The sequence below is a fragment of the Lampetra planeri genome, chromosome 28 (genome assembly GCF_965212315.1).
Source record: "Lampetra planeri chromosome 28, kcLamPlan1.2.h2, whole genome shotgun sequence".
NCBI lineage: Eukaryota > Metazoa > Chordata > Hyperoartia > Petromyzontiformes > Petromyzontidae > Lampetra > Lampetra planeri.
In genome coordinates, this window is record NC_136134.1 from 10,910,055 (window position 1) to 10,922,986 (window position 12,932).

Genomic DNA, 12,932 nt, shown 5'->3' on the forward strand with positions numbered 1-12,932 from the left:
CCCATGTCAATTTTAAGTCGCAATTTTGAGTTGGGTAACTTCGCACGTGAAGGGTTCACAGGTGACGTCATCACATCTATTCCCTCTATTTAAAGAATGAAACAGGAGGATTTCTCCGCAAATCTGGCTGTCGCCTGATGATGCCGTTGTAATTACTGGCAAAACGTCACGATACTTACTAATAGGTTATTTTTACGCGATCTAACCAAAAAAAAATCCTCTATTATGGATAATATTGGTCACGAAAGCCTGCCACGTGTTCAACTGCTTGGCAACTCTTTACGGCACGTACCCATCGCAACGTTTACGATTCCGCAATCTCTCAACGGATGGCACGTGAGGGCCCACTGCTACGCGCCGCAAAGTAATTGTGTCATTTAATTTAACATCACCGGAGGGTTAAAAATAAAAATAAAATCTGGCCAAGCTCGTTTCCATTTGTGTTGTTAAATGTCAAGGGACGCCATCCACTGGCGTGGCAGTTGCATGACGTCGCATCCTGTCCACCCAGTGCAATGTAAATATTGTCCGTGTGGCAGCAGTGACGCGGTGTCCAGGAGCTCGATGGCAATGTCGAGGTCTGCTGCCGCTGGCCATGCGCGGGATTGCTCCAGCAGAGAGAGACAGGGAGAGAGACAGGGAGAGAGAGACAGGGAGAGAGAGACAGAGAGACAGGGAGAGAGACACAGGGAGAGAGAGACAGGGAGAGAGAGACAGGGAGAGAGAGACAGGGAGAGAGAGACAGAGAGACAGGGAGAGAGACACAGGGAGAGATAGGGAGAGAGATACAGGGAGAGAGACACAGGGAGAGAGAGACAGGGAGAGAGAGACAGAGAGGCAGGGAGAGAGACACAGGGAGATACAGGGAGAGAGACACAGGGAGAGAGAGACAGGGAGAGAGAGACAGAGAGACAGGGAGAGAGACACAGGGAGAGATAGGGAGAGAGAGACAGGGAGAGAGATAGACAGGAAAAAGTTCCCGCAGCACTTCCACTCATCCGATCACGGCGGTCTGCCACCGCGTCCCCAATCGCACCCCTGCGGCTCGCGCCGATCGTACTCCATCGACGAGGGAGATGCGTGACGACGTCACGTTGTTGATGTCACACCACCCGGTGTCTTGTGTGTGTATTGAACTTCTTTCGCACCGTACACAGCCAACCGTGTTAAAGCGGAGTTCTCTGAAAAGGAGGAGGAATGCTAAAGCCAGGAGGTGCGATGCTTGGCGATGATGATGATGAAAGATGATGGCGACGATGCTGATTGACGGGTGGCGTTGTCAGCGAGGTGTCGCCCTGGAGTTGACAAACCAGCCGGACGGCTCATCGCTCGGTCGCTGGCTCATGGGCGCGTCTCGGATATTGATGTCAGCACGACGGAGAGTGGCAGCGGGCTAGGGTGTCGCTGACTCGTGCGTTACGCAAGCCGGCGGAGAGCTCCAGTGTTGGAGAGGGAGGGGGTGGGTGTTAATGATAATTATCGTGACACCACGGCAGCTGCTGCTGTTGTTGTTAGCCGGGGCAGTGGTGGCACGGCTGTGACCCAGCGCTGTTGCGGAGGCAGCGGTTGGTGGATCGCCGCACAGATTGCGTGAAACTGCCTCTTGCCATGGGCCGTCGAGAAGGTGCCGTGTATCCCGTTGGTTCGCCAGGAGAAGGCAGTACGGCAGGCGGACTCAACGCCGTCTGTTTGGGGACTAGCCCCGAGGGGACGGCGAATCGAGGCGACTGCCCCGGGCCCCGCGATGTGGAGGGGGGGGGGGGGCGGGGGCCGCGCTTCCACGTCACCGCGTCACATGTGGGACTTGCGGTTTCGTTTGAAGGCGTTGGGGGCGGGGCCACACAGTGCGAACTTGAGAACTGTTTTTAGCACGGTTGGCGACGTACGGTGCGAAAGAAGTTCAACGTACATAGACTTTTCCCTGGGCCCCGCATCCCTCTACGGACGGCCCTGTCTCTGGGTTCACCTTCCACGGCCATCTCTTGGCGGCGATGTTCTGTTGACACATCGGGGGGGGGGGGGGGGTTCCATTGGGATGGAGATTTCTCCCCGTGATGACTTCTCACCCCGGACTCCGCACACCCAGCGATGGGCAAAACGGTGGCGCGCACCTGCGGGGCGGAGGTGACGCGATGCCTCCTCATCCAAAACGGCACCTCGCAAATCCCCGCCGGCGATTAGTGCGACAATGATGCAACGAACGCACAATGGCACCCTGCCCCCCCCCCCCCCAGGGCCGGATTTACACTCGAGCCTGCCCCTGGGGGCCACCAGAGCAGAAGACCACAAACCGACACCCCCCCTCCCCATCCTCCCTCCCTCCCTGCGAGGGATTAAAATCTTGTGCTGCTGCTTCTTCTTCGTACGGCTGATGCCGAGTGACGGCTACAATCTGACGCGGCAGGGACTGACGGCCGACGTTTTGAATGATGAAATGCTGCTTGTAACGAATGGGTCACGGTGTTACAGCGCGAGGAGGAATTGTCATCATTACGATTCACGATTATCATTATTTTTACATAAATAAACAAAATCCATTCCTTCCCCCCCCCCGCATCTCCACCCTCCGCCCCCCCCCCCCCACAGCCGTTCCCGCTGGTGTCGGCGTCGCGCTGGCTGGTGAAGCGCGGAGAGCTCACGTCGCTCGGAGGGGACGGGGGGCTGTTCACGCGTCGCAAGCACAGCCTCACGCTGCTGCTCTTCAACGACGTCCTCATCGTGACGCGCAAGCGCGGGTCGGTCCTCGCGCAGCACACAAAGCTCCCCCGCGTAGCCTTCGCCGCGCCGCTGGGGCAAGTGCCGGTGGCGAGTGGCCAGCGCCACGACCCGGCCGCTTTTATCTCCCCGGTGCTGCTGTTTTACACGTCGCACCACGGACTCATTGTTAAGGCCGAGTCGACCTAGGGCAGGGGCGGGGAACCTTTTTTCTGCCAAGGTCCATTTGGATATTTATAACATCAATCGCGGGTCAGACAAAATTATCAACTTAACAATTAGCCCGTTATATTTGGTCAAACATTTAATCAACTCACCTCTAATGCGATGGGCTGGAACTGCTTCTCTTTGGCGAGGCGTGTGATGTGAGCTGGTATCGATGATGTTGCTACTCGCAACTGCTTTTCCAGGTTTGCTCCGAGATTTATTGAATTTCGAGTCCCGCCTGCGGTTGCCTTGGCAGGGCCACACCAAATGATTTTGCGGGCCTCGTACGGCCCGCGGGCCGGACGTTTCCCACCCCTGACCTAGGGGGTGGGGTAGGACTGGTGCAAATATATTCGCTGCTGTTATCGTTCGCGAGCGGGAATCTAACTCGTATCGCTGGGTTCGTAGCGTGGTGCGTCAACCACTGCACCACCGCTCCCCGCGCGCTCGCGCCATTGTGCACCACGTGGGGCGTCAACCAGGGGACGGGCACCACCCAACAACACCCACGGGAGCGTGGAGAACCTCTGACCTGTGACCCGATGATTGATGGATGATGATGAAGACGATGGTGACGATGATGACGATGCCGCTGCTGGTGGCGGCGATGGACGTTGCCGCAAGCGCTTAGGGTGGTGGTGCAGGTGCTAGAGGCAGCGGTGACCGATGAGGGTGATGACTGCGACGGCGACGCTGCTGGTTGCCGTGCCGATGCAACACGATGGCGGCGCTGCGCCTGATCGCGGTCCTGGTGGCCGTGGTGGCGGAGGTGGTGGACGAGGGTCGATGCCGCCGCCGCTGCCGCTCACGCGCAGCCTGACCCCCCGTCCCCTCACCCCTGACCCCCCGTCCCCTCACCCCTGACCCCCCGTCCCCTCACCCCTGACCCCCTGTCGGCAGAGAAGAGGCGTACCTGGTCACGGACTACGGCCTGGGCCAGCACCTCGTGGTGGACAGCGACGACGACGACCAGCCGGCCGCTCAGCAGCAGCAGCCGCAGGCCTCCGCACCGGGGGCCGCGGGGGAGAGCCCCTCCCCTTCGGGGGGGGCCCCCCCCGCCACCTCGAACCCCCGCAGCAGCCTGATGCTGCTGCCGCGGCAGGGATCGCTCGCCAACTTCTTCCAGGTGGCGATCGCGAGGAACCACGCGGGCGAGCGCGTCGAGCTCAACCTCCTGGCCGACTCGCCGTGAGTGACGCTCCCCCAGGGGCAAACCGGCTGTTCCACAACCAGTGGGGGGCGGGGGCAGAGACGGAGGGGGGGGGGGCCGCAAGAGGCCGCGGCGCGGCGACCGTGCAGAAGGAATTGCGGGACGCGCTGCGTGCCGTTGAAACGAATGGCTTACGGACACCACCATGCCCCCCACCACTTAGAAAAGTGGTGGGGGGCATGGGAGGCAGGTGGGTGGAGGGGTACGGGGGTGGGTGTGGGGATCAGTGGTCTTATTGGGGGGGGGGGGCTGCCTTCATTCCAGTCAGGCCAGAACGGTCCGGAGATCGCCGTTTCGGGAATGATTTTGGTATCCCCGCACATCCATCTCACCTTTCTCACCGGTGCGCCGAGAGTTGTGGTTATGTTGTCGGAGATTCGTTCGTAAGGTGGTGAGCAGGCTTCTCTTGCTGCTGAAGAACGATATTGGTCTGGGGAGCCGACGATCGGCCGATGGGGACTGAGACTCTTTCAGTTTATTTGTGGAGACGCAGAACGGAGGTCTGCATACACAGCGCGTGCCGACCAGCAGGGCGGCTCAGCGGTGGAGTTAGCGGCTCGCGATCGGAAGGTCGCGAGTTCAACTCCTGGTTGGGCATGGGGTTGACACAACCCATCATCATCATCCCTCTGGGGGTCGATAACGGGAGTACCACTCCGTGTGGAAGTCAACAGCGGGTCCTCTATGGATAAACACGCCCTCCCGGCATAGGAACGTGGAATTTCCGCCGCTGGCGCAGGAGACACCGTTAGCCTCGGTGGCTCTTTTTGAGCGGCTGGAAACCGCCTTGGCTTGAGAGCGGCGCGAGTGGAAAACCACGAAGCCGTTGCTCGCCTCTCCTCCGGGCCGTAACCTCAGCCTCACCCCTGCCTCCCCTCCCCCTTCTCTGCCTCTGGAATGCCGGGCATGCCGAGGGGAAAAGCCACTCATCATCCCACGACTCCGTTGCCCAAGATGGGATTTAAAAAAAAATTGTTTTATATAAACTCTCTCTTGGGATGGCATGGCCGAGCTGCGTGTGCAGCTGCGGGGGGGAAGGAAAAAAAGGGAAAAAAATGTAATTCCTGTTTAGATTTCAGTTCCCTCGTTGGCAAAGGTTGTGTGCCGGGTTCCTCATCGCCTGCCGCTGTGCGGACTGCCCGATAACACAAGCAGCGCATTTTATGAGAAAGTCGACAGTGGTTGCCTTATGGAAGAGACTTTCCTCCGCTGGCTCTTCAGGGCTGGCGATAGATGATGTGCGGCGGGGCGTTTTCTGAGCAAGTCAACAGCGGTAACGTTATGGATGGACTCGCTCCGGCCATATGAATGTGGAATTTCCACCACTGGCTCTGCAGGACTGTAGATGGGAGATGATGTGCGGTGGGGCGTTTTCTGAGCAAGTCAACAGCGGTTACGTTATTGATGGACTCGCTCCGGCCATAGGAATGTGGAATTTCCACCGCTGGCTCTGCAGGACTGTAGATGGGAGATGATGTGCGGTGGGGCGTTTTCTGAGCAAGTCAACAGCGGTTACGTTATTGATGGACTCGCTCCGGCCATAGGAATGTGGAATTTCCACCGCTGGCTCTGCAGGACAGAAGATGGGAGATGAGCGCTGGTGGTTCATCTGAGCGGCAAGAAGTACATGTTGACGTTGTGTAAAGGTGTTTATTTGAGTGTTGTTTCCAAAAAAAAAAGCCGAAGTGGTAACAGCGGGTACAAGTACAGTGCTTGCACTCCTGCCGCCCACGCTTGGCAATTGAAGACGTTCCGCAGAAACCCCGCGACACCGGCGCAAGTTTCCAGGCCCCGGTGGTGTGGGAGGCATTTCCACTTGCACCCGGGTCGCCGGGTTGTTGCGACGAGTTCATGAACTCGCCGGTGACGAGGAAGTCCGGATTGAGCGTATGAACTGCTTGCAAGCGTAAAGGCCCGGTTTCCATGTCGGCCTGGTCTTCGTGAAGGCCCGGTCTCCATGGCGACACGGTCTCCGTGATGGCCCGGTTTCCATGGCGACCCGGTTTCCATGTCGGCCCGGTTTTCGTGAAGGCCCGTTCTTCATGGCGACCCCATCTCCCTTACATCCCCTGGTTCTGTACTTTGCTGTTTTTTGTTGTTCGAAACACATAAAAATATACATATATACAGTGAATGTGTCAAATAACAAACCAATATATATTAACCATAGACACACGGCGTTTGCTTTCGCAATCACTTGTCAGGAGCGAGCGGGCGCGCTGGGTCTCGGCGCTGCGACGATGGAAGAGAGAGAACGAGGACAGCGAACACTCCGAGTCAGCCGAGCGAAAAGGTGACTCACGCACGCGTGGCCGTGATGGCACCACCGGTGGATGTATTTTATGTGCGTATACGCGCGTCATTTTCAACAACAAACAAACAACAACAGGTTGCCGAGGGCAGGCCCAAAGGCCCTAAATATTAAGCACTCGGCAAAAAACGTGACTGTTGTAAAAGACAAGAGTCTAACCCTTGTCTTGAATCGAGCAAGGTTATCATTGTTAAGAGCCTGGGGAAAAAAAGATGGCGATGATGACGACTACGATGGGAGGGGATTCCCCAGTGGAGCAGTGCAATCCCCACTTGTAATCCACAGGTGGCCGGTTCGATTCCATCTCCCGGAGGCACAGCAGGAGAGTCAGTGGCGCAAGTTTCTTGAATTCCATCCCCCCCCCCACATCTGTCCCCCCCAGCAGTGTGAATGGGATCACCACGGTTGATCGGCAGGTCACGTGTGTTAGGGTCAAGCGTGGGTACTCCGATCTCCTCCACGAGTGTGTGTGTGGAATATATTGATGTACGTGGTCGATTCATGAGTGATTGGTTCTGCCCGCAGTGGTGAGACCGAGCGATGAGCGATCACTGGGCCGAGTCGTGACATCCAGCCGAGGCCCTCGTTACCCACACGTTACTGAATTGGATTATTTAAAAAAAACGTGCAACGTCGCCACCCTCCCAGCAGCCCAGAGCTGCACGCGAAAAATTCGTGGAGGCCCGTGAACTTCTTTCGCACCGTACGTAGCCAATTGCGCTAATCGGAGGTGCGACAACGGCGCCGATGCCGGAACGTGCCGAGGAGTTACCGGCCGTGCCACGATGGTCGCTCCGTGTCCGTGTCTCCTCTCGCCAGACCTCACTCAGGTGGAGATGATCCGCACCTACATGGCCGTGCAGCCGGACGAGCTGTCGCTGCAGATGGCCGACGTCGTCCTCGTCTACAAGAAGACGGCCGACGGTGCGTAGCCTCGCCTCGCTCGCCGCAACGGTCGCGGTGGAGCCGCACACGTCCACCGCAAGGCTCGAGCGGCCACGGCGGCTGGCCGCCGAGTTCATGGCCCTGCAAGCCGGGCCCACGGGCCGGCCATGACCTGATGCTTCATTTCACACGGCCCGTGGCCGGCCACACACTTCCGCCTTCCGCTTCGTGTCAGCCCGCAACACGATATTTATCTCGGCAACAACACCGCTTCTAATTCAGTGCCCTCAGCGACTCCTGTCACTGCGAGGGTCTTCATCATTCATAAAAAACTAAAATGTAACATTGGGGAAGTGTCTTCATCCCCCGCTCCCGCCACCACCATCCACTCCGTCCACCCAGCAGTACAAATGCGTTCGTAGATTGGCAGGTGGCGTGTGGTGGGGTAAAGTGTGGGGACTCCCACCTCTGCCAAGACATCTGGTCGGCCCGGAATAATCGCTCTCAAGCGCTGCCTCTAGTGAAGGCCCTCCTGCCATCAGGGGCGCGAGTTGGCAGTTGCAGGGCTGCGCCTTCACCTTGTTTGTGTTTTACCTCGAGGCCGAAGGTCCGTTTCCTTCGCTTGGCTGACGCTTTAATCGGGCAACGACGACCGCGATCTGCGACGCTGCGCATTCAGCCGGAAAAAAAGCGCACGTAGTTGTTACAACTAAAGTCTGCTTGTGACACGCTAACGGGGAGAGGGGGGGGGTGTGAACACGCAACGTGGGGAAATTGTCTGTGCAGAGTCGGGGTGAGTGAGGTCGGTGTGACGATGCAAAGCCAACAAGCCATCACGTGCCGACAGGGGGAGACTTTGAACCTTTGCACAGTGCACTTGAGTTTGGTGTAAACAGAATCCGGTGTCGTCGTAAACCGGCACTTCACACCCACACGTCCATCACGATTCATTCACAACATTCATTTACCCAGGAAAGCCTCGCCGAGTCTCAAGTCCATCTGAAAGGAGGGTGGCTGCTAAACTAATTCACAATTCTCTGACAGTTTGTAAGTACGGTATATATTTCGCTTTGTTTATAACCTTTCTAATGGTATGTTCAGTTTGAGTTTTCATGTGATGATGGCCCTTTGAGTGGCAGATTTGTGCCAGAAAGTCGCACGAATAAAATCGGTTCGATCTGGATGTCACGTGAAAGTGACATCACAAGCAATGTCGTTTCCTATGGCGCATTCTACTCCAATTCAATCAGAAACACCAAAAAAAAATCCAAACCTTCCAAAATGTTGCATCTTGGACGTGAGCCTTTTTTTGAGCCAGGAAAATATCCAGAGTTTGTGGCCTGTGATGTGCGTGTGCATGTGTGTGACTCATGCAAATGAGTAACTGGTGCGGTGTGTAAACATCACCTCTCGGGGAGACAAAGGCGGCCGGGTGTAGTGCTGTCCACGAAACCCCCTCGTGTACCGTACCGGCTTTCAAAGGTTACACGGGGGGGCGGATCTTTGTGCGTGTGTGTGTGCGCTGCAGGCTGGTACGAAGGCGAGCGTTTGCGTGATGGAGAGAGGGGATGGTTCCCGGCGGCCTGCGCTCAGGAGATCACGTGCCACGCGGCCATCCAGAGGAACATGCAGCGCATGGGCCGCCTGCTGGGCCTGGAGACCAACGTCTAAAAGCCGTTGCCAGCAACCGCACGCGCAACCAAACGCAATCACACGCAACCACACGCAACCACACGCAACCACACGCAACCACACGCAACCACACGCAATCACACGCAACCACACGCAACCACACGCAACCACACGCAACCACACGCAATCACACGCAACCACACGCAACCAAACGCAACCACACACAATCACACGCAACCACACGCAACCACACGCAATCACACGCAACCACACGCAACCAAACGCAACCACACGCAACCAAACGCAACCACACGCAACCACACGCAACCACACGCAACCACACGCAATCACACGCAACCAAACGCAACCACACACAATCACACGCAACCGCGCGCGCATGGGCACACATTGGCCAAGGCGCTCTCCGGATTATAACAAGACGCTCCCAGAGAGTAAGACACATCTACTAGCGCACAAAGCGAGGGAAACCCATACAGAATGGAGATTGTGCACAGACGGGCGTTCTTCATCGCAAGGCCCCATGGGCCACTGTCGGCCCCTGGTGGCATTTAGTGCGGCCTCCGGCAATACACGAATGGTGAAGACACAACCCCATCACCATCGTCATCGCCGTGGTGCTGCTGTCAGAAACCCCCCAATGGTTTCAAATGGTGTGGCGGCCCTCACACCGACGATGTCTTATCGGCAAAAGTGCTCCACCACCCCCCTCCCCCCCCATGAAAATCAGTGCTGGATAGCAACAACACCCACCCAGCGACTGCAAACAACACTCGGCAGGACCCTTCTGACAGCGAGTCCCAAGACACGGTGAGGCTTTCCTGGGTAAACGAACAGAATAGTCATAGCATAGGCAAGAGGACGAAACGCACGCCTGCCGGATGATAAGATGCATCATCCCCACGCTGTAAGAATACAGGGGGCGGGTGGTGGGAGGGGCGAAGAGTTGCGTCTTATGATCCGGAGAATGCCGCAACCGACTTAATCAACAATCGCAAACCAAAAATGCAGATGCGCACACGCCAAGCAACATGCACTCGAGCGGACAGCGACAGGGCGACGTGAACAGAGAAAAAAAAAAGCCAAAGTGGACGTTGACAATACAGAGTGCTTCAAAAAAATGTTAACGCTTATATGGGACTCGTTTTTAATGGAACAAGAACGGATAATACACTGTGACGTGATAACAAATGTGTGTCAATAGCTGCAAAAAGTCGCCATCGTTGTCAACGCACGCCTGGAATCTTCTCCAGGTGGTCTCCAGAGCCCAGAGGGCACATTTCTTGTGGTGTTATTGCAAATTCTCAGCAGTGTTAAAAACATGTTTTTGAAGCACCCTGTTTATAATCTATGAAATAAAAAAAATTCACAAATAGCACTTGAAAGGAGGGTATAGCGATGCAAGGTGGTCGTGCGAGAGACATTTGCTTTTGATACGAAACGCGCCGACGGCCAACCGGGCACCACCCCCACGAAGGCGCCTTCGACCACCGGGGATGGAGAGGGCCTGTAGGTGCGGCAGGGTCAATTGGGTCACGGCGGATGCGTGGCGGTCGGATGCGCGACGTTGCCCGGAACCTACTGCCTGCATTCTAGGACCTACCCAGCGTGCCGTTCGTCGCTGCCGTAGTTCAACGCTCGTGCTCCGAGGTCCCATACCTCTCCTCCCTCCCTCCCTCTCGTTTGTTTGCAACGCGATGCAATTTACAGGGAAACGGCCTTTTGCAACAAACAAAAAAGTGCTCTTTTAATATGTCCGTGACGGGAGTCGTCGGGGAAGCGTTTCGAGTTCGAATTTTTAAGACGGCCGCACGGCGCCCAAAATCAATTGTACATTCATATAATGTATATTTTAATAAATGTCACATTTATACCCACTCCGCGACATTATTTTGCTACAGCTAAGGCCAAAAACGTCAAGCGGCCAGTAGCAAAAGGCAGAATTCGAGAGTCTGACACGCTTCTCGAAAAAGAGTGAGGTCGTTGCGAGGGCTTGAGGGAACAGACGAGGGTATCCCAAAGCAGAGCAGTGCGAGGAGATAATTGTAGTGAGCTGCAATGTGATGGGTGAGTGGGTGGGTTAGTGAATTGTTGTGAGCTGCAGTGTGATGGGTGAGTGGAGCGGGTGGGTCCATTGTTGTGACCTGCAATGTGATTGGTGAGTGGGTGGGTCAGTTGTGACCTGCAGTGTGATGGGTGGAGCGGGTGGGTCAGTGAATTGTTGAGAGCTGCAGTGTGATGGGTGAGCGGGTGGGTCAGTTGTTGTGACCTGCAGTGTGGTGGGTGGAGTGGGTGGGTCAGTGAATTGTTGCGAGCTGCAGTGTGGAGAGTGGATGAGCGAGTGCATAAACGGGTGCGTCTTTTCGTGGCCTGCAGTGTGGTGGTGGTGGCTGCACAGTGCGGATGAGACGGAGCAGTCGGTGTTTGGTCGGAAGAGTCCTCAATCAGGGTGGAGGAATCAATAAGTGAAGTTCACGGGAACAGTGACCACGCCAGTAGCAATATAAGAGTGATGAGGCGACGCCTGACCGCCAGTCCAGTGCACTCCTGTTCCTGAATTAAGATTACAGTTTGCAAACAACGGGTGTTCATTTTATTACGTCGGTACAACAAAATAAACTGCCACGCCAGATATGCATTAAACACTGGTCTGAAAGCAAGTTTATTTATAACAATATACAAAGCCTTGCTTTGAGTTTACAATTCAAAGCTTGTAATGCAACACGGTTTATCGGGATTCTGCACGACTGCAGAGGTGTGAACGTGGGCTCGGTGCCAACGCCTCGTCAACCTGTTTAAGCTCTATTCTTCCTCTCACCGATACTCCCTCTTTCCCACTGCGTGGCCGGGCCAAGCCGGGCCAATGGCGAGCCAGCCCCGCGTGGACCAGGTTGTTTTTCCCACCGCACAAGCCGCGCCGCCGCCGCCAAACGCGACGAACGAGGTGAGACGCAGCATGTGAGGACGCAGCGACGCGTTCCAGCTGCGCGCTCTCAACGCGCCCCATGAGCTCCACCCCGGGGCTCTGCTCGGCACGCGAGCCACATTCAGATGCGAGGCCGGCAGCGCGTCACGGTTTGGTTTCCGGCTCGGCACGGGTAAACCGGCCAGTGGAGGAAAAAAAACCGGCCCCTCGTATTGCGATGGCACCGAGCTGGGGCGGCTCGGATGTGGCGAGTGGAAAAATTGGGTGATCGTTAGAACTGCGCCAGGTGACGCTTACAGTGTACTTCAACAGAGCAGTGTGGGTGTGTCTGTAACTTTAACCCTTGCATTGAACACAAACAGCCAACAAGTAAACGTACAGAACAGCAGATATCTCTACTCGAGATTATCAGTAGAAGTGTGAAGGCGCGCATTAGTTGTGTCGCTAATTAAGGCAACACACTGCGGAGTGGTCATGGGGATACGTGGCTGATCTCTGGGAGTCGCCGTAATTGGAGCAAAATCTGGGGGCCAGAGTACAAGAGGTCACACGCATTACTTACAAGGTCACACTCACGACAGACACACCGCACACCGTGCTGATCTCAAGGAGCATAAACCATCACACGGAACTACGGTCACCTTGCAGCGGCTTTTTGCTAACCGTCCAACATAAACGGCCACCGCATCGCGCGCTTCCAGGTGCGCTTCTGCAGTCGTCTGGAACGCACTTGCTTCCGAAAGTAGGAAGACACTGGAGCTACGCACTTTTACATCAAAATTTAAAACTTATTTCTTTAGAACTTCTTTGTGCGTTTCGTTTCTGTTGTCCTTCCCCCGCACCTCTGATGAGTACGGTTAGCTACGTCCGGTGAGAAAGAAGATAAACAAACATACATGGAAATGCTCTTAAGATTTGTTGTATATGCGGCAGGCTACGATTGTAGTACGATCATGAATTTGGTAGGAGAAAGTAGATCGTCGTGAAATCGTAACTCTCATTCGCGTAACAGCCGTTGCTAGGCAAAG

At 55.9% G+C, this 12,932-nt stretch overlaps 1 protein-coding gene across 1 annotated transcript in view; it reads left to right on the forward strand.

Annotated features, from left to right (window-relative positions):
• The window catches only part of LOC144728451 (rho guanine nucleotide exchange factor 26-like), a 32,318-nt gene extending 20,697 nt beyond the window's left edge, over positions 1-11,621 (forward strand). The window contains 5 exon segments of the mRNA XM_078607901.1: positions 2,587-2,735; positions 3,823-4,110; positions 6,337-6,425; positions 7,263-7,367; positions 8,857-11,621. Of these exon segments, the coding sequence (XP_078464027.1) occupies positions 2,587-2,735; positions 3,823-4,110; positions 6,337-6,425; positions 7,263-7,367; positions 8,857-8,999 (774 nt within the window). The 3' untranslated portion in view covers positions 9,000-11,621.
• Positions 11,622-12,932: the final 1,311 nt, after the last annotated feature.